Below are 27,825 nucleotides of genomic sequence, written 5' to 3'. Positions count from 1 at the left end.
AAGGTGCAACGAGACCTGGGTGTCATGGTACATCAGTCATTGAAGGTTGGCATGCAGGTACAGCAGGCGGTTAAGAAAGCAAATGGCATGTTGGCCTTCATAGCGAGGGGATTTGAGTACAGGGGCAGGGAGATGTTGCTACAGTTGTACAGGGCCTTGGTGAGGCCACACCTGGAGTATTGTGTACAGTTTTGGTCTCCTAACTTGAGGAAGGACATTCTTGCTATTGAGGGAGTGCAGCGAAGATTCACCAGACTGATTCCCGGGATGGTGGGACTGACCTATCAAGAAAGACTGGATCAACTGGGCTTGTATTCACTGGAGTTCAGAAGAGTGAGAGGGGACCTCATAGAAACGTTTAAAATTCTGACGGGTTTGGACAGGTTGGATGCAGGAAGAATGTTCCCAATGTTGGGGAAGTCCAGAACCAGGGGTCACAGTCTGAGGATAAGGGGTAAGCCATTTAGGACCGAGATAAGGAGAAACTTCTTCACCCAGAGAGTGGTGAACCTGTGGAATTCTCTACCACAGAAAGTAGTTGAGGCCAATTCACTAAATATATTCAAAAGGGAGTTAGATGAAGTCCTTACTACTCGGGGGATCAAGGGGTATGGCGTGAAAGCAGGAAGTGGGTACTGAAGTTTCATGTTCAGCCATGAACTCATTGAATGGCGGTGCAGGCTAGAAGGGCTGAATGGCCTGCTCCTGCACCTATTTTCTATGTTTCTATGTTTTTTTTTTCTATCCAATCTTTCCTCATAGCTAAATTCTCCAGTCCAGGCAACATCTTCATAAATTTCCTCTGTACCCTCTCTAGTGCAATCACATCTTTCCTGTAATGTGGTGACCAGAACTGCATGCAGTATTCTAACTATGGCCCAACTAATTATTTATACAGTTCAAGCATAACCTCTCTGCTCTTATATTCTATGCCTCGGCTAATAAAAGCAAGTATTCCGTCTGTCTTCTTAACCACCTTATCTACCTGATCTACCTTCAGGGATCTGTGGACCTGCACTCCAAGGTCCCTTTGTTCCTCTACACTTCTCAGTTTCCTACCATTTAATGTGTATTCCCTTTCCTTGTTAGCCCTCCCCAAATGCATTACCTCACACTTCTCTGGACTGAATTCCATTTGCCACTGTTCTGTCCACCTGACCAGTTGATTGATATCTTTCTGCAGTTTACAGCTTTCTTCTTCATTATCAACCACACAGCCTATTTTAATATCATCTGCAAACTTCTTAATCATACCCCCTACATTCAAGTCTAAATCATTGACATATACCACAAAAAGCAAGGAACCCAGCACTGAGCCCTGCGGAACCTCACTGGAAACATCCTTCCAGTCACAAAAACACCCATCAACCATTATTCTCTGCTTCCTGCCTCTGAGCCAATTTTGGATCCAACTTGCCACTTTGCCCTGCATTCCATGGGCTTTTACTTTCGTGACCAGTCTGCCATGTGGGACCTTATCAAAAGCTTTGCTAAAATCCATATACACTACATCATACGCATTGCCCTCATCGAACCTCCTTGTTACCTCCTCAAAAAATTAAATCAAGTTGGTCAGACATGACCTTCCCTTAACAAATCCATGCTGACTGTCCTTGATTAATCCATGTCTTTCTAAATGAAGAATTTTTTCTAATAATTTTCCCACCACCGAGGTTAGGCTGACTGACCTGTAATTACTCGGTCTATCCCTTTCTCCCTTTTTAAACAAAGGTACAACATTAGCAGCCCTCCAGTCCTCTGGCACCGCACCTGTAGCCAGAGAGGATTGGAAAATGATGGTCAGAGCCTCTGCTATTTCCTCTTTAGCTTTTCTTAACAGTCTGGGATACATTTCATCCAGACCTGGGGATTTATCCACTATGAAAGCTGCTAAATCCTTTAATACCTCCTCTCTCACTATGTTTATTTCATCTAATATTTCACACTCCTCCTCCCTCATTGCAATGTCTGCATCGCTCCTCTCTTTTGTAAAAACAGACACGAAAGTATTCATTAAGAACCATACCCACATCTTCTGCCTCCACACACAGATTCCCTTTATGGTCTCTAATAGGCCCTACTCTTTCTTTAGTTATCCTCTTGCTCTTAATGTATTTATAAAAAATCTTTGGGTTTTCCTTGATTTTACTTGCCAACATTTTTTCATGCTATCTCTTTGCTTTCCTAATTTCCTTCTTAATTGCACCCCTGCACTTTCTAAACTCCTCTAGAGTTTCTGCAGTATTGAGCTCTCGGTATTTGTCATAAGCCTCCCTTTTTTCTTTATCCTTCCCTGTATGCCCCTTTACATCCAGGGGGCTCTAGATTTATTAGCCCTACCCTTTTTCTTTAAGGGAATATACTTGCTCTGAACCCTCAGGATCTCCTCCTTGAATGCCTCCCACTACACTGACACTGATGTACCTTCAAGTAGCTGTTTCCAGTCCATGTTCGCCAAATCGCCTCTCGGCTTAGCAAAATTGGCTTTTCCCCAATTGAGAACTGTTATTCCTTTTCCATAACTACCCTAAATCTAACTGAATTATGGTCACTAGCACCTAAATGCTCTCCCACTGATACCTCTTCCACCTGCCCAGCTTCATTCCCTAAACCTAAGTCCAGAATCGCCCCCCCCCCCCCCACCCTCCGTGTTGGGCTTGCTTACATACTGACTAAAATAGTTCTCCTGATTGCATTTTAGGAATTCCGCACCCTCTATACCTTTCACATTAATTTTATCCCAGTTAATATCCAGGTAGTTGAAATCCTCTACAATTATTGCTCTATAGTTTTTGCACTTCTCAGAAATTTACCTCAATATTTGCTCTGCCATCTCCCTCCGACTGTTTGGGGGTCTATAGTACACTCCCAGCCTCTCTTTGTTCTTCAATTCGACATATAGCCTCATTTGACGATCCTTCCAACATATCATCCCTCCTCACAGCTGTAATTTTAAAAAAAAATCAAAACTGTGATCTCTCCTTCCTTTTTTATCCCCTTCTCTATCCAGTCTGAAAACTCTATACCCAGGAATGTTGAGCTGCCATACCTGCCCTTCTTTCAGCCATGTCTCAGTAATAGCTGTAATATCGTACTCCCAAGTTTCAATCTGTGCTCATCTGCCTTCTCCCGTATTCGCCTTGCATTGAAGTATATACCATATAGCACTGCCAAACTTTCTTGTTTATTTTCTAGCCCTTATTTCCTCCATCTTGCAAATTCACTTTCCACTTTTCTGCTTTCCAATTCCAGCTTTGCTTCCCTCCTGACTGAATCTATTCTCAGGCTCCCATCACCCTGCACTTTAGATCCAAGAAAGACATCTGAATTTTTTTGAAGATGAAAAACTAGGAGCTGTGGAGGAGCAAAAGGATTTAGGTGTCCAGGTACACAAGTCACTAAAAGCTCATGCACGGGTACAGAAAGGAAGCAGAAAGGCCAATGGAATGTTGACATTTATCTCAAGGGAGTTTGAATTCAAAGGTGAGGAAGTGATGCTTCAGGTACCCAGAGCTTTGGTCAGACCCTATCTGGCGTATTGTGTTCAGCTTAAGGCACCAAACCTCAGCAAAGATACTGGATTTAGAAAGGGTAGAGCGGCGATTCACCACAATGATAACGGGGCTTAAAGGCTTAAATGATGAGACGAGGTTGTGTAATGTATGCACCTGTGAGTATGGTCACGGGTTTGTAGAGCTGTTGACGTCGGCACCTTACAACTTGAGCCTCCTCTGGGAAATCCCCTCCATGCCTTTCAGTTCTGCGCGGAGGGGTTTCCTATCCGGGCTGCTCTTGCACACTCTCCACCTTGTCATCCTCATCTGCCATCCGGAGGAGGCGGGAGTCCCCAATTGAGTGCACTCTACGCGGGAGTCCTCCCTCTATTTATTGGGGACTTGGCCTGGAGGATGTTGCATGGAGCAGTCCTGTGCAATAAGTTCTTAAGTCGGTTCACGGGCTCCCAGGCCGCCTGCAATTTCCGCGGTCTGGAAGAGTCCGTGTTCCATGTTTTTGTTGAATGCACGAGGTTGCAGCCCCTGTTCCATTATTTAAAGGGGCTGCTCCTCAATTTCTGGCTGCACTTCAGTCCCACACTCCTGATCTTTGGGCACCCTGTGCGGAGGGGAGCGAATAGGTCCGAGGGACTCCTCGTAGGACTGCTCCTGGGCACGTCCAAGGGTGCCATCAGCCGGTCCAGGCAGAGGGCGGTCGAGGGGGTCGTTCAGCCTGACTGCCTGCCTCTCTTCCGCGCCTACATCCGGGCCAGGGTGTCCTTGGAGATGGAGCACGCGGTGTCCACCGGTACGCTCGCGGCCTTCTGCGAGAGGTGGGCGCCGGAGGGACTGGAGTGCATTGTCACCCCGGCAACCAAATTTTAATTTGATTTTATATGTTTTAAAGTTTAATTTGTTTTAATTGCCGGGTTTTTAGTGTCTCCCTCCCCTTTTATAGGGGGCACTTGTAAATTATGGTTTTAGAGCCCCCAAAAAAACACCAAAAAAACCGACAAAGATACAAAAAAAACCAACAAAAAATAAAGGACCTTGGGAAATGTTTGGAGTGTCCCCCAAATCGGGGGGCACGATTTAATGTTTAATATTGTTTACTCCAAAAGAGTTGTAGAGCTGTTGACGTCGGCACCTTACAACTTGAGCCTCCTCTGGGAAATCCCCTCCATGCCTTTCAGTTCTGCGCGAGGGGTTTCCTATCCGGGCTGCTCTTGCACACTCTCCACCTTGTCATCCTCATCTGCCATCTGCAGGAGGCGGGGTCCCCAATTGAGTGCACTCGACGCGGGAGTCCTCCCTCTATTTATTGGGGACTTGGCCTGGAGGATGTTGCACGGAGCAGTCCTGTGCAATAAGTTCTTAAGTCGGTTCACGGGCTCCCAGGCCGCCTGCAATTTCCGCGGTCTGGAAGAGTCCGTGTTCCATGTTTTTGTTGAATGTGCGAGGTTGCAGCCCCTATTCCATTATTTGAAGGGGCTGCTCCTCAAATTCTGGTAAGATACAATTAAATACAGTAATGTGAGATACATGACATCACCCTCCCCCAAGGTCTTATTGCCTTTATAGATTCAGTCTCTCAGGTGGTCTGCGCTCTCGCGTGGAGCGTCTTAGTTGTGGTTCAGTTGTTTGCCTTGGTGCCTGTTTTTCGTTCGGTGTGATTGCTGGTATCTCGCCTGGGCTGTCTGTTTCGTTCGTTGTGATTGCTGGTATCTCGCCTGGGCTGTCTGTTGAGACTGCCCTTTCCTCAGGTTGTTCCACCTGTCTGTCCACCAGGTGTGGTGTGAGTTCCACATTGTAGTCTGCCTCTGGTTCTTCAGTGTTATCAGTGAATCTACTTTTTACTTCGTCTACATGCCTCCGGCAGGTTTGGCCATTGTCCATTTGTACAACCAGTAGCCTGTTTCCCTCTTTGTCTGTTACTGTCCCTGCAAACCATTTGGGACCCCGGCCATAGTTTAGCACAAATACTTTGTCCCCTATCTCATTCCACCTCCCCCTCGAATTTCGGTCATGGTACTCAGTTAGCTTTTGACGCTTAGCCTCAACAATTTCATGCATGTCTGGGAGGATTAACGAGAGCCTGGTCTTTAAGGTTCGTTTCATCAATAGTTGCGCGGGGGGAACCCCAATCAACGAATGCGGACGAGATCTGTATGCCAGCAGCAGTCACGACAGGCGGCTCTGCAGCGTGGGACCTTGGATTCTGAGCATGCCTTGTTTAATGATCTGCACTGCTCACTCTGCCTGGCGTTGGCCGGCTTGAAAGGTACCGTCTTAACGTGATTTATACCGTGGTCAGCTATAAAATCGTGAAATTCTGCGCTGGTGAAGCACGGACCATTATCACTGACCAATATGTCAGGAATGCCGTGCGTTGTAAACATGGTTCTAAGGCTCTCCACAGTGGTGGAGGTGGTGCTCGAGTTTAAAATGGTGCACTCGATCCATTTTGAAAATGCATCAACGAGGAACATTTTGCCCATGAATGGGCTCGCATAGTCTACATGCACCCGCGACCACGGTTTGGTGGGCCAGGGGCTGAGGGGGGCCTCCCTGGGGGCATTACTGAGTTGGGCACAAATGGTGCATCGACGGTCGCAGAGCTCCAAGTCTGCGTCAATGCCAAGCCACCAGACATGAGAATCTGGCTATTGCCTTCATACGGACTACCCCCGGGTGCTCGCGATGGAACTCCCGGACAAACGCCTCCCTGCCTCGTAAGGGCATAATTACTCGGCTGCCCCACATCAGGCAGTCTGCCTGTAGTGAGAGTTCATGCATGCGCCTAGGGAAGGGTTTGACCTCCTCGGGGCAGGCATCGCGAGCCTCTGCCCAGTCACCGGTTAAAACGCATCTTTTAACTAGAGATAACGTGGGGTCGCTGGTCGTCCGGGCTCTGATTTGGCGAGCCGTCATGGGCGAACCTGTAGATTCAAAGGCATTGATTGCCAGGACCATCTCACAGTCCTGTTCGTCGGACCCTTCTGTGGTCGCCAGGGGTAGCCTGTTAAGCGCGCTGGCACAGTTGTCTGTGCCTGGTCTGTGCCTTATCGTGTAGTCGTAAGCCGCCAGCACGAGTGCCCACTGCTGAATGTGCGCCGAGGCGTTGGCATTGATTGCCTTGCACTCGGATAGTAGGGACGTGAGGGGTTTGTGGTCGGTTTCTAACGCAAACTTGGCCCTCGAAAAGGTATTGGTGCATCTTTTTGACACCGTACACGCACGCGAGCGCCTCCTTCTCAACCATACCCTACCCGCGCTCCGCCCGCGAAAGTGACCTGGAGGCATAAGCAACGGGCTGCAATTTACCCGCATCATTGATGTGCTGACGCATCACACGTAAGGACTAACTTTTTACCTGGGTCAAAAAAGGCTAAAACACTCTTGGAACATAGAAGATTGCGTGCCTTATTGAAGGCGCGTTCTTGGGTGTCCCCCCAAAACCAATTGCACCCCTTTCTGAGTAGCATGTGGAGAGACTCCAGCAGCATGCATAAAGTTCTGCATAAAATTCCCAAAGTAATTGAGTAGCCTGAGAAAGGCGCGCAGTTCCGAGACATTCCGGGGCCTGGGTGCCAGGCAAATCGCTTCGTTTTTGGATTTGGTTGGGCGGATTCCATCAGCGGCAATCCTTCTGCCCAAAAATTCAACCTCAGGCGCGAGAAACTGACACTTGGATTTCTTAACTCTTAGGCCTACCCGATCCAATCGACTTAGTACTTCCTCAAGGTTGCGGAGATGAGAGTCGGTGTCCCTGCCCGTGATGAGTATGTCATCTTGAAACACAACTGTTCCCGGGATGGACTTGAGCAGACTTTCCATGTTGCGCTGGAATATAGCAGCTGCTGATCTGATGCCGAATGGGCATCGATTGTACACAAAAAGACCTCGATGTGTGTTGATGGTAGTGAGTAGCTTAGACTCTTCGGTCAGTTCTTGCATCATATACGCAGATGTGAGGTCAAATTTCGAGAAAAGCTTTCCTCCAGCCAACGTGGCAAATAGGTCCTCCGCTCTGGGCAGCGGGTATTGGTCCATTAGGGAGACTGTTTATGGTAGACTTGTAATCCCCACAGATTCACAATCAGGCTTCATGGGGCTTGCCCTATCGCTGAATTCCACGCGAGAAATTATGCCTTCCCGCAGAAGACGGTCCAGTTCGTTTTCAATTTCCCTCATCACATAAGGCACAGCTCTAGCCTTGTGATGGACCGGTCTGGCATTCTGTGTGATGTAGATTCTAACTTTAGCCCCTTTGAAGGTGCCCACACCTGGCTGAAAGAGATGTTCAAAACGGCTTAAAACAGTTGAGCAGGAGGTCCGTTCCTCTGACGACATGGCGTGAACATCATCCCATTTCCAATTAAGTTCTGCGAGCCAGCTTCTCCTCAACCGGGCTGGGAGATCCCCGGAGACAATCCACAGGGAAAGTCGGTGCACCATCCCTTTGTGTGTGACTGAGAGCATGGCGCTGCCAAGAACTGGGACGATTTCTTTAGCATAGGTCCTTAGTTTGGTGTCGATCTTTGTGAATTTTGGTCTGTTGCTTTTGTGCGGCCACAGCTGTTCAAATTATTGAACGTTCATGTGGGATTGATTGGCCCCCATGTCCAGTTCCATGTTGACGGGTATCCCGTTGAGTAGAACCCTCATCATAATTGGAGGCGTCTTGGTGTAAGAACAGTGGACATTGATCGTGTTAACCCGCTGTACCTCGGCGTCCCGTGCACTGTTCCAACCGTCTTCTGGTCCGCTTTCTGACCCTTCCGATTCGTATACCAGCCGAGATGCTGTTTTTCTGCACATACGAGCCAGATGCCCTGTGTAATTGCAGTTTCTGCAAATGGCATGCTGAAATCGACACACACTGGTTGAGTGCCTTCCCCCACATCTCCAACACAGACCGTTTCCATTGTTTCCGAAGGATGAGCTGCGTCTGGCCGATCTCCTTTGAGCTTCTCTCAATCTGTTGTTGATTGCTTGCATTGTGGGTTGATGAGGTGTGAACGGCCGTTCATGTGACCCTTGATTTTTATGGCTTCTGGCGCCACTGTCTGCTGTTGAAGGCCTGCTCTCCTGCCTTTGTCTGTGTGTGGGGGTAACGGTTTGTTTCACAATGTGAACCCCTTGTTCCGATGCCTCGTTGGTTGTCGTACCCGAAGTATAGATCAGCCTCGTTTCTTCTTCGCCTGCCAAGAACATCTGTACGACCAGTGCTGCTGCCTCAAGAGTCAAGTTCTTAGTCTCTATAAGCTTTCGGAATATGCCTGCGTGGCCTATTCCTTCAATAAAAAAGTCACTCAGTACTTCTCTCCTTAGTTCATCGGGGAACTCACATGAACTATCCAGCCTCCGAAGTTCCGCCATGAAGTCGGGTATGCTTTGGCCCACACAGTGTCTGTAGTTGTAGAACCTGTGTCTGGCCATGTGTAGGCTGCTCGCTGGCTTCAGGTGGTCTCTCACCAGTGTGCTCAACTCCTCAAACGACTTGCTTGCTGGTTTCTCGGATGCCAGCAGGTCTTTCATTAAAGCGTATGTTTTCGAGCCACAGCTGGTCAAGAGATGGGCTCTTCTCTTGTCTGCCTTATTGTCGCCTAACCAGTCTTTGGTCACAAAGCTTTGCTGGAGCCTTTCTATAAAGTCATCCCAATTGTCTCCAGCATTGTATTTCTCATCTGAGCTGTTGGTAGCCGTTCTGTGGATTCTGTGATCCCGTAACTCGTCGCCACTGTTAAGTCCTGACTCTAATGTACTGACTTACACGAGACACATGCTGAAGTCAAGGTCACTCAGGACCTGTACCTTTAATTCCAGCTCTCCAGTGCTGCACTTGCCTGAGGCCTCCTTTTATATACCACAGTGGGACAGGTATGGAATGTCTCCTGCAAGTGCACCCCTGGTGGTAAGGTATGCTAATTGTTACACGTCATATCCAGTTACAGTCATGTATAGCATGGTAAGATACAGTTATATACAGTAATGTGAGATACATGACAGCCGCCATTGCCGCCCCTCCGGGGCGCTAACGGGGGGGTGGGGGGGGGGAAGACCGAAAATCCAGCCTATTTGTAACAGGGCATTGCAACACGTGCTTCTGCCTGCCTGAAGTTTCTGGAGGTGGGAGAAGAGGGTTAAGGAAAGCAGGTTCTCTTACACTGGAGAGGGAATGCATGCATCCTCTTGTCACACATGCAGCTGTGGTTACAGGCTTAGGTAAACTGAGTTGGAACTGTCTTTGCAGAGTGTGGCTCAGCAGGGTAACCGAGGTGTGCTGTCTGCTGTAATCTGACTTGTCGACAACCTCGACCATTGCCTTTGGCAATCAAACATTCATAGCTCCATCTCCTTCAAAGCTACCACAGGAAACATCCCCAGTATGGGGTCAAGTTTCGGGCCACGCCTAGAACGGCGCAGCCCCGCGAACCACGCCTAATTTCCACGCTCAAAACCGTGCCGAAAACTTACCTCGGTATTCTCCACTCTCTCAGGTCGATCCAGGCCCTCGGCGCAGCGCAGCACAAGCTGTCGGGGGTGGAGCCAGGTCCCTGCGCTGAAAACAGTGCCGGGACCTCTGTACATGCACGCTACAGTGTGCTGCCCCTAGCCCTGGCACCTCCTTCCTCGAGCCCCCCTCCGGCTCCAGCTCCGGCTCCGGCTCCGGCTCCCTCCCTGTTCAGCTCACGCTCCCTCTGGCTCTCTCACGCACCACCCCCCCCGCCCCCAGCTCCCGCTCTGCTGCCATCCGCACGCCCCCCCCCGTCCCCGGCTGACATCCGCGCCCCTCCCCCTCCGGCTCCGGCTCCGGCTCCGGCTCACCCCGCTCCTCCCCCCACCTCTTCAGGTCCAGTCCGCTCCCTCTTCCTTCGGCGGGGCCCGCCGCCCGGCATCTTGCTGGGGGCGGGCCCCGCCCGAAGTCTTCGGCCTGGCTTCTTCACGTCGGCCAAGCCCGCTCAGCCTCCCACCACTCTCTCCTCCCCCTCTCTCTCCCCCCATCCCTCTCCTCTCCCCCCTCCCCTCCCTCCCTCCTCTCTCCCTCCCTCCCTCTCCTCTCCCACTCCCTCCGTCTCCTCTCCCCCTCCCTCTCATCCTCCCTCCCTTCCTCTCTCCTCTCCTCTCCTCTCCCTTCCTTCTCCCTCCTTCCCTCTCCCTTCCCCCCTCTCCTCCTACCCCCTCCCTCTCCCCCCTCTCCTCCTCTGCCCTCTCCCCCTCTGCCCCCTCTCCCCCTCTTCCCCCCTCTCCTCTCTCCCCCCCTCCCCTCCCTCTCCCCTCCCTTTCCCCTCTCCCTCTCCCCTCCCCCCTCCCTTTCCCCCCTGCCCCTCCCTTTACCCCCACCTCTCCCTCTCCCCCCCACCTCCCTCTCCCCCTCCTCTCTCCCCCCCCTCCATCTCCTCTCTCCCCCCCTCCCTCTCCCCCCGCCCCTCCCTCTCCCCCCCCATCTCTCTCTCCCCCCACCTCCCTCTCCCCCTCCCTTCTCTCTCCCCCCTCCCTCTCCTCTCTCCCCCTCCCTCTCCTCTTCCCCCCTCCCTCTCCTCTCCCCCCCTCGTCTCCTCTCCCCCCCCCTCTCCTCCTCCCCCCCTCCCCTCGCTGTCAGAAACACATAGAGACTGACAGACAGAGAGAGAGACACTGACATGACAGACGGGGAGAGAGAGACACTGACACTGACAGAGAGAGAGAGAGACACTGACAAGAGACAGAGAGAGGCACACTGCGGGGGGCCCCATCCCAGCATGCTGTTGGAGGGATCCTCGGTAAGTAGAAACTTAATTTTTTATTTATTGATTTTTACATTTTTTTAATTTTTAATTTTTAATTTTTTTTTGGATTGATTTAGTGGTTGATTTATTGATTTATCATTTATTATTGATGATGGCTCTTTATTTGTAAAAGTGAAGTGTTTCATGTTTGTAAACTTCCCTTCCCGCCCCCCCCCCGTTGTACGCCTGATTTATAACCTACGCCTGATTTTCTAAGTGTAGGCAAGGTTTTTCTGAGCGTACAAAAATCTACACTTACTCCATTCTCAGTTAGTTTGGAGTAAGTTTTCACTGCCTAAACTTTCAAAACAGGCGTAAGTGGCCGGACACGCCCCCTTTTGAAAAAAAAAATAAAAATCTGTTCCAAAACGAAACTGTTCTAACTGACTAGAACTGGAGCAAACTAAATGCCGAGAATTGCAATTTCTAAGATGCTCCATTCTAAACCAGTAGCACAAAAAAATAGGAGCAACTCAGGCCGAAACTTGACCCTGTTAAGTCAACATGCTGTACACAGATGTATCAAGCAAATCACTGAAGCCTTGTTCACCAGGGCAAAAACTTTCATCATTGTCCTGATGGAAATGGAGTAGCAGTATGGTGTTCAATGAATGCAAGGGCTTTCAGTCAGTGCCCAACAGCACAGGAGCATACAGGTGAATGCATCACAATTCTTTCTAAGACAGTCCTTTTGCAAGTTTTAAGTATGTCTCCTAAGGGACCACAGTTGCTGTCTGCTATATAGACATGCATTCATATAGCATCTTTCATGACCTCAGTGCCAATGAAGTACTTTTGAAGTGTAGTCACCGTTGTAATATAGGAAACGCGGCAGCCAATTTGCACATAGCAAGCTCCCACAAACAACAATGTGATAATAACCAGATAACCTGGTTTTAGTGTTGTTGGTTGAGGGATAAATATTTGCCCAGGACACCAGGGATAACTCCCCTGTTCTTCTTCAAAATAGTCCTGTGGGATCTTTTACGTCCATGTGAGAGAGCAGACAGGGCCTCGGTTAAATGTCTCATCTGAAAGATAGCGCCTCTGATAGTGCAGCACTCCCTCAGTACTGCGCTGGAATTTCAGCCTAGATTTTTGTGATCAAGTCACTGGAGTGGGGCTTGAACCCACAACCTTCTGACTCCAAGGTGAGAGTGCTACCCACTGAGCCACCTAGGCTAATGACACCCTTGTGAGAGCCACAGGCAGATGCATGCACAACGATACAACGAGGGCCACACATCTATCAGGGTGGTAATGAAACAAACTATTGGCACCTGGAAGCGGCACCACAAAAGGCTCCGGGAACCCCTTGCTTTATAGTCCCGCTAGGGAGCACCATTATCTTATCCAAATGTTCCATGACCTTACCATGAAAAGAGGTCCGTCCATGGAGGGGGTGTAGGAGAGCCAGATACAGGCAAGGCTAGATCAGGATACTGAAAATGACCCAGAGGATGTTGATTCGTGTACTTTACCCCACTTGGCGATGGTGTTTGATGTGTGTTTGCTACAAACTAAACTGATAGTAGACGCTGACACAGTGGTGGGCTGCAGGGCACCAGCGGGAAGCTCTTGTGGTTGTGGTGGTCTTTACCCTGATTTGATGGTCTTGTAACGGGTTCTGCTGCACTGGCTGGCCAAGCCTATGTTCTGACATCCGTCATTTCCGTAGTTGAGTGGGACTAGTTGGGCCAGATGTGCTGCTACCCTGAGATACATCAGCCTCACTCATGTCTCCTCCAGCCATACTCCTGCGGCTGGGCAGTACTCCACCACACTCGCTGATCTGTGAGGGAGCAGGTGTGGCAGCAGAGCTTTGTGAAATCCTGAGTGATGGATCTCTCGATGGTGAGCCAGCGCGCTAAAGGCAGACCAGGGAGCCTGCTGTACACTTGATCTCTTCTTCTTGGGCGGTCCCTCGAATCGAGGATGACTTGCTTCCATACCAAAAAGGTGTTGTGTATCTGTAAAGCATGCACTCTCATGTTCCGCCACCAGGGAGCTCATCCCCTGAAGTCCCAAGGGATCCCAGCATCCCTTGGGAGCACTGTATATATGCCGGCCCCTAAGGCCTGTTCCTCACTCTGGAGTGTCTTATTACAGACTGAGGTCACTGTTACTTTAACCTCCCTGTGTGCAGCCTCATCTGTGTTAGGAACACAATAACTGGCGACGAGAATACGAATCCAGCACAAAGATGCAGCAAACTGTGGGCATCCTGGAGAAGTTCTCGGAGGGTGAGGACTGGGAAGCCTATGACGAACGGCTAGACCAGTACTTTGTAGCCAACGAGCTAGACGGAGAAGGAAGCACTGCAAAAAGGAGAGCGGTCCTCCTCACAGTCTGCGGGGCACCGACCTACAGCCTCATGAAGAATCTTCTGGCTCCAGTGAAACCCACAGATAAGTCGTATGAGGAGCTGTGTACACTGACGGAGAGCGTGCTGATGGCGAGGTATCGGTTCTACACGTGCCAGCGATCTGAAGGTCAGGAAGTGGCGAGCTACGTTGCCGAGCTAAGGCGACTTGCAGGACAATGTGAGTTTGATGCCTACCTGGAGCAAATGCTCAGAGACTTTTTTGTACTGGGCATTGACCACGAGACCATCCTACGAAAACTTTTGACTGTAGAGACACCGACCCTGCGATAGCACAGGCGTTTATGTCCACTAGTGATAATGCCAAACAAATCTCTCAGCACACAAGTGCTAGCAATGTTCATAAATTAACTGGAACTATGTTTGCGAACAGAAATGTACAGGGCAGAACCCATGAGTCTGCAACTGCCAGCAGGCCTCAGGTGACCCAGATGATGCAAGGCAATTCACACCTTGTTGGCATTGTGGATGCCTCCATTCAGCCTATTAATGCCGCTTCAAAGGGTATGTTTGCAAGAGCTGTGGAACAATGGGGTACCTCCAACGAGCTTGCAAACGAGCTGCAAGCTCTGCAAAACCTGCTAACCACCACGTGGCAGAGAAAGATCGGTCCATGGTGGATCAATACAATTTCGAGCCCCAGAGAGAGGGGGCAGATGCTGAAGTACACGGGGTGCACACATTTTCGACGAAATGTCCGCCTATAATGCTAAACGTAAAATTGAATGGCTTACCCGTAACCATGGAACTGGACACTGGCGCTAGCCAATCCATCATGAATAAAAAGATGTTTGAGAGACTGTGGTGCAACAAGGCACTCAGACCAGCCCTGAGCCCCATCCACACGAAATTGAGAACGTACACCAAAGAGCTTATCACTATCCTGGGCAGCGCCATGGTCAAGGTCACCTACGAGGGCACGGTGCACGAACTGCCACCCTGGATTGTCCCAGGCAATGGCCCCACACTGCTTGGAAGGAGCTGACTGGGCAAAATCCACTGGAATTGGGATGACATCACATGTCGATGAGGCTTCATGTTAGCAGGTTCTTAACAAATCTCCTTCCCTTTTTGAGCCAGGCATCGGAAACATTTCTGGGGTGAACCCACTTGGTCCCAGAGGCACGACCCATTCACCACAAGGCGCGAGCGGTACCTCACATGATGAGGGAGAGAGTGGAAATTGAGCTGGACAGGCTGCAACGCGAGGGCATCATCTCCCCAGTGGAATTCAGCGAGTGTGCCAGCCCGATTGTTCCAGTACTCAAATGTGATGGCACAGTCAGGATTTGCGGCGATTATAAAGTAACTATTAATCGTTTCTCGCTACAGGAGCAATACCCGCTACCTAAGGCAGACAACCTATTTGCGACGCTGGCAGGAGGCAAGACATTCACCAAGCTCGACCTGACTTCGGCCTACATGACGCAGGAGCTGGAGGAGTCTTTGAAAGGCCTCACCTGCATCAACACGCACAAGGGACTGTTCATCTACAACAGATACCCGTTTGGAATTCGGTCGGCTGCAGCGATCTTCCAGAGAAACATGGAGAGCCTACTCAAGTCGGTACCACCCACGGTGGTCTTTCAGGACGACACATTGGTCACGGGTCGGGATACCGTCGAGCACCTACAAAACCTGGAGGAGGTCCTCCAACAACTGGATTGCATAGGGCTGCAGCTAAAGAGGTCGAAATGCGTATTCATGGCAACAGAAGTGGAGATTTTGGGGAGAAAGATCGTGGTGGACGGCATTCGGCCCACAGACGTCAAGACAGAGGCAATCAGGAACGCGCCCAGGCCACAGAACGTCACGGAGCTGCGGTCGTTCCTGGGACTCCTCAACTATTTTGGTAACTTCCTACCGGGGTTATGCACCCTTTTAGAGCCCCTACATGTATTATTGCGCAAAGGTGAGAACTGGGTATGGGGAAAAATTGCTTTTGAGAAAGCCAGACACATTTTATGCTCCTACAAGCTGCTTGTATTGTACAATCCGTGTAAAAGACTTGTGCTAGCATGTGACGCGTCGTCGTACGGAGTCGGGTGTGTATTACAACAAGCTAACATTGCGGGGAAGTTGCAACCCGTCGTCTATGCTTCCAGGAGCTTGTCTAAGGCCGAGAGGGCCTACAGCATGTTTGAGAAAGAGGTATTAGCATCTGTGTTTGGGGTAAAGAAAATGCATCAGTACCTGTTTGGTCTCAAATTTGAGCTGGAAACCGATCACAAGCCCCTCACATCCCTGTTCGCTGAAAACAAGGGGATAAATACTAATGCCTCAGCCCGCATACAAAGGTGGGCACTCATGCTATCAGCGTATAACTATACCATCCGCCACAGATGCTCTCAGCCGGCTACCATTACCCACCATGGGGGTGGAAATGGCGCAGCCTGCAAACTTGTTGATTGTCATGGAAACATTTGAAAATGATAAATCATCTGTCACGGCCCGCCAGATTAGGGCTTGGACCAGCCAAGATCCTCTGCTGTCCCTAGTAAAAAAAACTGTGTACTGCATGGGAGCTGGGCCAGCATTCCCATTGAAATGCAAGAGCCAATCAAGCCGTTCCAGCGGCGAAAGGACGAGCTGTCCATTCAGGCAGACTGCCTGTTGTGGGGTAACCGTGTAGTGCTACCAAAAAAGGGCAGGGAGACGTTCATCTCGGATCTCCATAGCACACACCCAGCTATAGTAATGATGAAAGCGATAGCCAGATCCCACGTGTGGCGGCCCGGTATCGACTCTGACTTAGAGTCCTGTGTACGGCAATGCAGTGTATGTGCTCAGTTGAGCAACGCGCCCAGAAGGGCACCACTAAGTTTGTGGTCTTGGCCCTCCAGACCATGGTCGAGGATCCATGTCGACTATGCGGGCCCGTTTCTCGGTAAAATGTTCCTGGTGGTGGTGGATGCTTTTTCAAAATGGATTGAATGTGAAATAATGTTGGGAAGCACCGCCACCGCCACCATTGAAAGCCTGAGGGCCATGTTTGCCACCCACGGCCTGCCTGACATACTGGTCAGTGACAACGGGCTATGTTTCACCAGTGCCGAATTTAAAGAATTCATGACCCGCAATGGGATCAAACATGTCACCTTGGCCCCGTTTAAATCAGCCTCCAATGAGCAGGCAGAGCGGACAGTACAAACCATTAAACAGAGCCTTAAACGAGTCACAGAAGGCTCACTCCAAACCCGCCTGTCCCGAGTACTGCTCAGCTACCGCACAAGACCCCACTCACTCACAGGGGTGCCCCCAGCTGAGCTACTCATGAAAAGAACACTTAAAACCAGACTCTCGCTGGTTCACCCCAACTTGCATGATCAGGTGGGGAGCAGGCGGCAGCAACAAAATGTAAATGATGGTCGCGTCACTGTGACACAGTAAATTGATCTGAATGACCCTGTGTATGTGCTAAACTATGGACATGGTCCCAAGTGGATCGCGGGCACGGTGATAGCTAAAGAAGGGAATAGGGTATTTGTAGTCAAACTAGACAATGGACAAATTTGCAGAAAGCACCTGGACCAAACGAGGCTGCGGTTCACAGACTGCCCTGAACTACCCACAGCAGACACCAACTTTTTCGAGCCCACAACACACACCCAAAGGGTCAATGGCACCATGCCGGACCAGGAAATCGAACCCATCACGCCCAACAGCCCAGCAAGGCAGGCTCACCTAGCAGCCCTGCAGGGCCAACAACACGCCAGCCCAGCGAGGGCACAGCCAACACACCAGAACAGACATTTGTACCGAGGCAGTCCACCAGGGAAAGAAAGGCTCCCGACCGCCTCACCTTGTAAATAGTTTTCACTTTGACTTTGCGGGGGGGGAGTGATGTTGTGTATCTGTAAAGCATGCACTCCCATGTTCCGCCACCAGGGAGCTCATCCCCTGAAGTCCCAAGGGATCCCAGCATCCCTTGGGAGCACTGTATATAAGCCGGCCCCTAAGGCCTGTTCCTCACTGGAGTGTCTTATTAAAGACTGAGGTCACTGTTACTTTAACCTCCCTTTGTGCAGCCTCATCTGTGTTAGGAACACAATAAAAGGGATGAGTTCACAGGTGTTTCAATGAAGGACCTAATAGTCCAGGTCCCGAACTACATCATGAAGGGTGGAAGATGCCTGTGCGTCGATTTTTTTAATGTGTGGTGGCCGTTGCACACCGGCCACCACAGGGGTTTGATAGAGCTAGGTCTTGGTCCAGTGGCAAGGATTAACGAAGACGACTGGAGACCAGCTCTGCTGCACAGCTGTAGTGCGCACACATATCGCAGTATGGACTGGCCCGTGCTGCCCCTGGGCCCTCGCCTCTTCTGGGCCCCGAACTCACACCTCTCCTGGGCCCTGATCATATCACTCTGCAAATGTCATCCCAAAGCTTCCATAGCAGCAGTGCGAGCATCACGTGATGTTGTGATTCCCATTGTGTGAAGGACCTCTGTCACAGGAGGCTCAGCTGCAAATGCACAGCTGTAGACGCTTCACGCTGCACGACAGATAAACGATGAAGCACGATTACATAGATGCAGCTAGAGACCGCCTCCAGACTCACCTCGAGACCTTCCAGGGCACCGTATCAATTGGCTCCAGAAGGTAATATTGTTCAGATAGAAACCTTTTAGATGTAAGATGCCTGGACCCAGCAGCAAGGAAGGACATGAGTTGGTCCCCTGGCCAGAAGCTGACTGCTCCTCCACTGGCACCACCACATGTCCCTCCTTGTTGGTGCTCTCTGCACTTCCTCAAACTGACTACCCCGGCCCCTCAGGATTGTTGTAGCTTGTAACACATGGACTGAGGAATGGCTGCTTCCATTGCCATGGGAGATGCTGCTGGTTCTTGGCTATACCTATAGAAACAGAAGAGGGACATAAGAACATAAGAAATAACCTTCCCGCCCTATCCCCAAATCACTCGATTCCCTTAATATCCAAAAATCTATCGATCTCTGTCTTGAATATACTCAACGACTGAGCCTCCACAGCCCTCTGGGGTAGAGAATTCCAAAGATTCACCACTCTCTGAGTGAGGAAATTTCTCCTCATCTCAGTTCTCAATGGTCGATCCCTTATTCTGAAATTGTGACCCCTGGTTCTAGACTCCTCATCCTCCTGTCATCTACCCTGCCAAGCCCATTAAGAATTATTTCAAGATCACCTCTCATTCTTCTAAGCTCTAGGCCTAGTCTACTCAATCTCTCCACATAGGACAATCCTCCCATCCCAGGAATCAGTCTGGTGAACCTTCATTGTTGGTGTTTTCTGCGAGGCACCCTCTCAAGCATGGCGTTCCAGCGCTCTGTCATGTTCCGAGTGTACGTCAGTGCTGAGTGGGTGAGTGGAGAAGAGATTACAGGAGAAGGACACTAAGCTGGAATTGGCATTAAAAGACCAATATAAATCCCTGTTTAATTACCCTCAATCCTGTGGATATGTTATTTAAGAATCCGCAGGATATTAGTATTACAGCTTTTAGCATAAACCCAGACAAAATTCAACCAGGAGATGGATTTACATCAGAACAAACCATGTCCTCACCAGGCTCTGGTACCTTCACAATGCCTGATTGATCACAACCCAGAAAGAAAGAAAGACTTGCATTTATATAGCACCTTTCATGACCACCGGACGTCTCAAAGCGCTTCACAGTCAATTAAGTACTTTTGGTGTGTGGTCACTGTTGTAATGTGGGAAACGTGGCAGCCAACATGCGCACAGCAAGCTCCCACAAACGGCAATGTGATAATGACCAGATAATCTGTTTTTTTGCTATGAGGGTAAATATTGTTCAGGACACTCTTCGAAAGAGTGCCGTGGGATCTTTTACGTCCACCAGAGAGGGCAGACGGAGCCTCAGTTTAACGTTTCATCCGAAAGACATCAACGTGGGGCCTTCTGCAAGTTCCAGTTCGCGCCCCCAACCCCACTGTGTCATTTGTCAAGCATCTAAGATAGCTTGTGGCCTAGACTGTAAAATATTTCTTGTTTTTATTAATATGAACCTTACATGGCAACAGAATGTGATGAGGTTTTATAAAAAGCGTTGTGTGAAAACTAAGCCAAAGAGGAGGTTTCGGAGATGATGTAAGTGTGGGACTATGCGAAACCCGGGAGAATACAGCTGGTCCTGAGCTCCCCGTGTTACATATCCGGCATGGAGCCAGACTGCTGCTCTCTCTCAACATTTCTGATTATGAGGTACAAAAATAGGTTTACTTTAAAATGGTTTTAACCTCCAGTTATTTAATTACTGTCCATTTTGGGATTCTCCCACAGGAATCGCATACCTTGGAGGTGCATGCAGTGCAAAGCGCAAGTGTGTGCTTGCTGAAGATAATGGGCTCAACCTGGCCTTCACCATTGCCCACGAACTGGGCCACAAGTACGTTCATACCGAGGGCGTGATAATACTGCAGTAATGGGCTTCCCAACTTCAGGCTGTCATATATTAAACATACTTTATATTCGTTAAGATGTAAAGATCATTAATTTAAATATATCTGAATTCCCAGGTGTTTGCTATATGTTTTGCAGGATGAAGATTAAGGGTTTTCACTTTTGTGTCTGATTGTTGGTTGCAGCTTTAACTTTCTTCTGATAAGCAGTGCAGACATGTCTGAGGCAGTGTTACACGGGCCCTGGTGACGGAGGGAGTGTTACACAAGCCCTGGTGACTGAGGGAGTGTTACACAGGCTCTGGTGTGTCGGAGGAAGTGTTACACAGGCCCTGGCATCTGAGGGAGTGTTGCATAGGCCCTGGTGCTGGAGGGAGTGTTACACAGGCCCTGGTGTAACGGAGGCAGTGTTACACAGGCCCTGGTGATGGAGGGAGTGTTACATAGGCCTGGTAATGGAGGGAGTGTTACACAGGCCCTGGTGTGACGGAGGCAGTGTTACACAGGCCCTGGTGATGGAGGGAGTGTTACAAAGGCCCTGGTGACGGAGGGAGTGTTACACAGGCCACGGAGGCAGTGTTATACAGGCCCTGGTGTGACGGAGGGAGTGTTATGTGGGAGTGTTATGTGGCCCTGGTGATGGAGGGAGTGTTATGTGGCCCATGACGAGACTGAATTTGAAGCAAGACAGAAAAAACTTGCTTTTATATTACGTCTTTCACCCTCAGGACATCTAAAAGCCATTTACAGCCAATGAAGTATTCGCTGAAAGATGGTCAGTGTTGTAATGTAGCAAATGTGGTAGCAATTTGTGCACAGCAATATCTCATAAATAGCAATAAGATAAGTGACACGTTAAACTGTTTTTGGTTGAATGTTAAATGCCGTTGGGACCTGCTTCACCCATCTCAGCAGGCCTTGCTTTAACATCTGTCTGAAAGACAGCAGGGTGGGTTTCTTTCCGACCTGCGAGGTGGAATCTGAGGGATGGCCGTTAAGAACGAGCAAGTTACTTACCTGCTCAGATCCCGAATGTTTCCGATATTATCCTGCAGGTGGATGAGGCAGCTGCCTAAAGCATCAAAAATTTAGGTAAATTGGGGTCCTATTGCATCACTGACATTTTACCTGGGACTGAGCAGGGAAACCATCACCATCCTGCCTCTCGGCAAAAGCCGGCTTGCAGACAGAAGAGGTGCTTCAGGTAAGTCTAAAACTTTCCTCTGTGGGGCCAAGAGGGCAGGAATCCTCTTTTGGGCCCCACAAAGCAAGTTGTGGCCTTCCCCCCGCCCCACCTCCCTCCAACTTCCAGGTCGGCCGGACAGTTATGCTGCCGGGTTTGGCCGGGACACCAACGGGCAGCCTGGCACCGCCCCCCTTGGGTGCCAGACCGCTGGCCCGGCCGAAACCCTCTCTGGGGGCCCAGTGGCCGAACCTAAAGAATCGCTGCTTCCCTCCCCTTTAAGAGACGGAGGGAGCCGTGATGACGTACACACGCGTCATGACATCATTGCTCCGCTGCTGACTGACTCCATCCCGCCTCCACTTCCACCCCTCTCGAGTGCTCACCGCTGCACTTCCGACCCCGTTATGACCGACTTCCGATCCGCTCCAAAAAAAACCGACAAAGGCTGAATTTACCGAAAGAGGCGACCTCATCTGACGCAGTGGGAAAAACACTTCATAAGCAGAAGGTGGGACCCGTTTCGGGCGGGGGTGAATTTTGGCCCCAGGGTCTACCAAGTTTGCAAAGAAAGAAAGACTTGCATTTCTATAGCACCTTTCCCGACTACCGGATGTCTCAAAGCACTTTACAGCCAACGCAGTACCTTTGGCGTGTGGTCACTGTTGTAATGAGGGAAAGACACGGGAACGTTGTGGACCTGCTTCCTATTCCTGACACTCAGGTTCTCTCCTAGTTCTACTTTCTGCTTTGCACTGGGGCTGCCTTTGGTCTCCCAGTGTAGAATGGGTGGGGGGAGGTGGGCAGAGCTGCGGGATGAGTGGGGAACGGGTGCTGATGACCTGCTGTTCCTGGTCGCCCTCCAGCATAAGACAGGCAATGTACTGCAGCAAAGGACAGTCGCTATCGGCCACTCCCCCATTAGCTAATTACATGGTCCTCCAATTAGCTCTTGCCTTTGCCACCTCCAACTGCGTCTGCTCAGTGTTCAGTGAATGCCCCAATATAGTCCCCTCGAACTCACTATCTGTCACATGGGTACCGTTCGGGTCGCCACATTATACACCTTTTTTATACACCTGGATTGGTGCTGAGATGGTCAAAGATGGTTTTCTTCCATTTGGATAGCAGTAATCTCTATAAGCCTTGGTTTAATGTTAGCATTCCCATCTCCGAGCCAGAGTCTGTGGGTTTCAGTCCCACTCGAGGCAGTCCTGTCGAGAGGAGGCGAGAGTCTGAATACTGTGGGATATCCATGTCCACTGGGAGTGGAGTGGCCCCACCCACCCATCGTAGCCACAGAGAGCATGGGCCTCTGAATGCTTGGGTCGAAGCACCGCCCAACCCACCACCTCCACCAAGAAGGATAAGGGAACACCACCACCTCCAGATTCCCCTCCAAGTCACGCACTGTCCTGACTTGGGCACATATTGGTCATTCCTTCATCGTCACTGGGTCAAAATCCTGGAACTCCCTCCCGAACAACAGTATCGGAGTATCTTCACCACATGGAATGCAACGGTTCAGGAAGAAGGCAGCTCTTTTCGAGGGCAACTTGGTACGGGCAATAAATGCTGGCCTTGCCAGTGATGCCCCCGAGAATTAATTAAAAAAAAACATCCAGCGGGATACTAGTGTCCGCTGGGAGTGATGTTCCCCCCACCCCCATCGCATCGAAGCGGCTCTCCGGGTAGGGGGTTGGGAGTCAGACTAATGAGCTGTCCATGTTAATCGGGACTTTGTTGTGGAAACAACTCAAAGCACCATCTGTTGGATGTAAAGCTGCGGAACAAGTGGGTTGCCTCATGCCTCTAGGCACGGAAGAGAAGAATTTGCATAATAAGTGAATTTGTCATCCTACTATGCTTGTCTTGTTTCCCCAAGTGATTTCAGTGCAAATGCTGAGTTCATGGATATAGTGCCCCAAACACACACGAGGAATGCATTTTTTGCAGTTGAGATACTTCAGGGGCGGTCGAGTACCATAACAGTAGTGCGTGTGTGTGTGTGAGGGCGTGTGAATGCGCGTGTCAGGAAGTGCGTGCGAATGTGTATCTGCATGCGGCACATGGAGAACCATGTACATGTGTGTGACTGTGTGGTAGTGTTTGCATGTGAAAATGTGTAAGCGAGTCCGTGTGTGCGCGCACAAGTTGGTGCATGCATGCGTGTGTGTGTGTGTGTGTGTGCGAGTGAGTGAGCGAGCGCGTGCAAGTTGGAGTGTGTGTGCGAGCATGCAAGTTGGTGCATGTGTGCGAGTGCGTGTGTGCGCGCAAGTTGGAGCGAGCGTGGGTGTGTGTAAGCGAGTGCGTGTGTGCGCGCAAGTTGGAGCGAGTGTGCATGCGTATGTGTAAGTGAGTGCGTGTGATCTTAGTAAAGCTCAGCCATGATCTTATTAAATGGCGGAGCAGGCTCGAGGAGCCAGGTGGCTTACTACTGCTCCTATTTCTTATGTTCGTGTGTGTGTGTGTGTGTGTGTTGCGAGCGAGCGTGTGCATTTTGTGTGAAAGTACCACCACTGTTTTAATGTCAGTGCTGTGGTTCAAATGCAGGGACAGATCCTGCTCTCTCGGGGAAAGGTATATAATTGGTAGCCTGGGGTGAAATGACCTTTCACTCTCGCAGAGGGCAGTGCAAGTCTTCTGAATTCGATATACTTGAAACTGGGCAGCTCTGTGACACATTCACTGAAAGCAGACGGCAAGACAGGGAGGCATTTGAAAAGAGCACTGGTCCGTGTAAATGCTCGTTTCTCAGCAATGTGCATGCTTTGCGTTCTCAAGATTACATCTTGGTTCACAGTGGCTGGGGAGTTTTCAAAGATTTATTTCAAGAAGTATGTACCGGTAAGTGCAAGCAGACAAATGTAAATGGTGGATAATGGATGGTGTCCCAGTGTGATCTCACGTGCAAGATATGAGCCTGCTTTGATAGTGATCATTAATGATGGGCAACGGGGCCAATAAATGTGTCTTATATTTCTGATAATCTGATCTCAGTTGGAAGGAAATCTGTGCTTTATGTGGCGGACAGACTCCTGAGTATTGCTAATTATTTTGATCAATCTGCATTTGTTTTACATTTCAAACTTAATTGTTTCAATATTTTAGATAGAGTAATTTTCAAAGTCAAATAATGAAATCCCAGGATTCTTTGAATTTTAATTTAAAATGATCGGTTTTTTAAATCCATGTGGGGCCTGTGGACCATTTTTCATATCTCACACCGCAGGCCTTTGCGAGAGCTTGCTGACTTTAAATTATTTTTCTCGTTCTGTTTAGCAAGAAGAGCTGTAAGCGATACTCCCATTGTTAAAGCAACGGGTCGATAACAACAGTGTCCTCCATGTCACACTCACTGCCTTTATCGGTAATTTGGATTTGTTTCAGATCATTGTCAATAACCAACCCAGCAAGCACTGATCCTTCCGGGCAATGTGAGGCCGGCTGCAGAGATGACATGTGTCGGCTCACGATGGGGATGAATTGGCTACTTAAACTCTTAAAAATGAGTTGTTAGATTTTGCATTTTTTTCTCTTAAGTTGGGTGCACATCCTCCCTTCACAGTGTCCCCTGGGGGGTCGGGAGGCAATAGTGTATGTAAGCCAGTTATTTGAAGCTAGGGGCAAATGGACAATCTTGGCATGACCTCACCTGATTTTTTTTTTCAACAATATACTTTATTCATATAAAATTTTCACAATACACTGGAAAATCGTTCAGTACCTCGCGGTCAGCAATTCCATACAATTAGTTTGGATGCTGACAGCAGTTCCATACAATGTGCTAGCGTGCATTTCATTTCAAGGTACAGTTTAGTACAATCCGTAAATCAAGTTACATGTAATACTGTGCAAATAAGGGTAATACATGGAGCAGATGAGAACAGGTTTACATTACATTCCAGGATACACTTCAATACCGATCATGAATCACGTTACATGTAACACTATGCAGATGAAAGCAGTACACGGAACGGATGAGAGTACATTTACATTTCTTTATAAGTTACTAAGCAGTGCAGAGACTTTCATTACACATGGCACAACACAGGTGTTTTTCAGTACATGGTGCTCTATGTATACAAGCAGATTAACAAGTACAGCCCGAGGGGTGTCTGATTCCATCCCCTGGGTTTACCGTGGCGGAAGGGCCTTAACCTGTGGCTCTTCCCCATCGTGCCTTTGCGGCGACTGCACCAACCCTTAGTGCGTCCCTCAGCACGTACTCCTGGACCTTGGATTGTGTCAGTCTGCAACACTCGGCTGTGGACATCTCCTTGCTCTGGAAGACCAGCAAGTTTCGGGAAGACCAAAGTGCATCTTTCACTGAGTTGATGCTCTCCAGCAGCAGATGATGTCTGTCTCGGTGTGCGTCTCTGGGAACAGTCCGGTGACCTCACCTGATGTGCCGACAGACACTCTGTCCTTGGCAGTAGTTGTTGGAGAGCAATCGAGAGCAGGAGCTAGCCCAGGGCCACTGCTACCCTCTCTGAGATGAGCTGGCTCAGTGCTGACCAGAGTTGAAGATTGGATCTTCATGGCTCGGTGCGACACAGTGTGAACCTTTTCAAGTGCCCCCTTGTTTTTTTTTGAGGGCACCAAAACACAAATTATACAAGTGGTGTGGGGGGGCGGCAGGGGGCACTAAAACCGACAAACTTAAACAAATTAAACTTTGGACATGGTTCAAATTAAAATTTGGTTGCCGGGGGTGATCATGCACTCCAGTCCCTCCACGCCCACGTCTCGCAGAAGGCCGTGAGCATACCGGTGGACACCGCGTGCTCCATCTCCAGGGACACCCTGGCTCAGATGTAACCGTGGAAGAGAGGCAGGCAGTCGGGCTGAACGACCTCCTCGACTGCCCGCTGCCTTGTCCGGCTGATGGCCCGCTTGGCCATGCCCAAAAGCAGTCCTACGAGGAGGCCTTCCGACCTGCCCGCTCCCCTCTGCACAGGGTGCCCAAAGATCAGGAGTATGGGACTGAAGTACAACCAGAATTTGAGGAGCAGCCCCTTCAGATCTTGGAAGAGGAGCTGCAACCTCGCACACTCAACATACACATGGAACACGGACTCCTCTAGACCGCAGAAATTGCAGGCAGCCTGGGAGCCCGTGAACCGAATTAAAAACTTATTGCACGGGACTGCTCCATGCAGCACCCTTCAGCAGCTCTACAAACCTGTGAGCATACTCACAGTTGCATACATTACAGATGTCATGTCTCTAGGACATGGGTAGACTGAGGGGTGACCTGATAGAGCTCTTTAGAGAAGAGGTGAGACCAGAACTAGTGGCCATAAATATGAGATAGTCATTAATAAATCCAATTGGGAATTCAGGAGAAACTGTTCTTCACCCAGAGAGTGGTTGAGGTGAATAATATCGATCTATTTAAGGGGAAGCTCGATAAGTACATGAGGGAGAAAGGAATGTAAGGATATTTTCGGGAGCGATGAAGGAGGGGGGGGCTGAGGATTGTGTGGAGCACCAGCACCAGCATGGACCTGTTGGGGTGAATGTTCTGTTTCTGAGCTGTATGTGAAGTGACTTCTCTGAGATAGTCACAGACTTCAGGAGGACATAGACAGACTGGTGATATGGGCAGACACATGGCAGATGCAGTTTAAGGCGGATAAGTGTGAAATGATGCCCTTTGGGAGAAACAGCATGGAGAGGCAGTATAATGTAAATTGTATTATTTTGAGGGGGTGCAAGAGCAGAGGGACCTGGGGGTGCAGATTCACAAATTCTTGAAGGCAGCAGGGCAAGTTGATAAAGAAATTAAGAAAGCTTCTGGGATACTTGGCTCTGTGACTAGGGCCATTGAATACAAAAACAATGAAGCTATGCTTAACCCGTACAAATATCTGGTTAGGCCTCAGCTGGAGTATTGTTTCTGTACACCACACTTTGGGAAGGATGTCAAGGCCTTGGAGAGGGTGCAGAGGAGGTTTATCAGGATGATACCAGGGATGAGGGCCTTCAGTTAAGAGGAGACCTAAAAAAGGTATTCAAAATGATGAGTTTTCATAGAGCAAGCAGGGAGAAACTGTTTTCTCTGGCAAATGAGTTTTCTTTGACAAATCCGAGGTCTTGGCTTTAAAATACTTGGCAAAGGAACTAGAGGGAAAATGAGAAATTATTTCACACCAAGGGTTATGGTGATCTGGAACGCACGACCTGAAAGGGTGGTGGAGCAGATTCCATAGGAACTTTCAAAGGCAATTGGACATGTGCCCGAAGCGAGCTAATTTGGAGGGTTATAGGGAAAAAGCTGGGTTGTGGGACTAAATTGGACAGCTCTTTCAAAGTGACGGCGCAGGCACGACAGGCCAAATGATGGCCTCCTTCTGCGCTGTAAGATTTTATGGACTAAAAAGTGACTAGCTTAGTGGCACTCGTTAGCGTTCACTAGGGGCGCTCCTGGGGCGGTAAAGGGTTAGCGCCCGGCCGCAGCAATATTGGCGCCGCTCGCCAACTTCAACAGGGTTTTAGCGCCAGGGAACGTTGTGCCGGTGTGGAACGCCCCAGTATCGCCACAGAAACCACCATCAATGTTCTCACCTGCCTTACTGCCCGGCG

The 27,825-nt window shown here is 49.6% G+C and overlaps 1 protein-coding gene across 2 annotated transcripts in view; it reads left to right on the top strand.

Moving 5' to 3' along the window:
* adamts17 (ADAM metallopeptidase with thrombospondin type 1 motif, 17) overlaps positions 1–27,825 on the top strand; it is an 823,747-nt gene that overhangs the window by 247,846 nt on the left and 548,076 nt on the right. For both annotated transcript variants that reach the window (XR_011587458.1, XM_070858706.1), the window contains exon 7: positions 19,936–20,041. Coding sequence is in view for 1 of the 2 variants with exons in the window: in XM_070858706.1 (XP_070714807.1) it covers positions 19,936–20,041 (106 nt within the window). In the remaining variant the exon portion in view is untranslated. The remainder of the gene's footprint in view (positions 1–19,935; positions 20,042–27,825) is intronic.

This window comes from Pristiophorus japonicus, chromosome 17 (assembly GCF_044704955.1).
Source record: "Pristiophorus japonicus isolate sPriJap1 chromosome 17, sPriJap1.hap1, whole genome shotgun sequence".
Lineage (NCBI taxonomy): Eukaryota > Metazoa > Chordata > Chondrichthyes > Pristiophoridae > Pristiophorus > Pristiophorus japonicus.
Note: the sequence above shows the minus strand (reverse complement) of the source record. Positions and strands in the feature narration are given on the sequence as shown.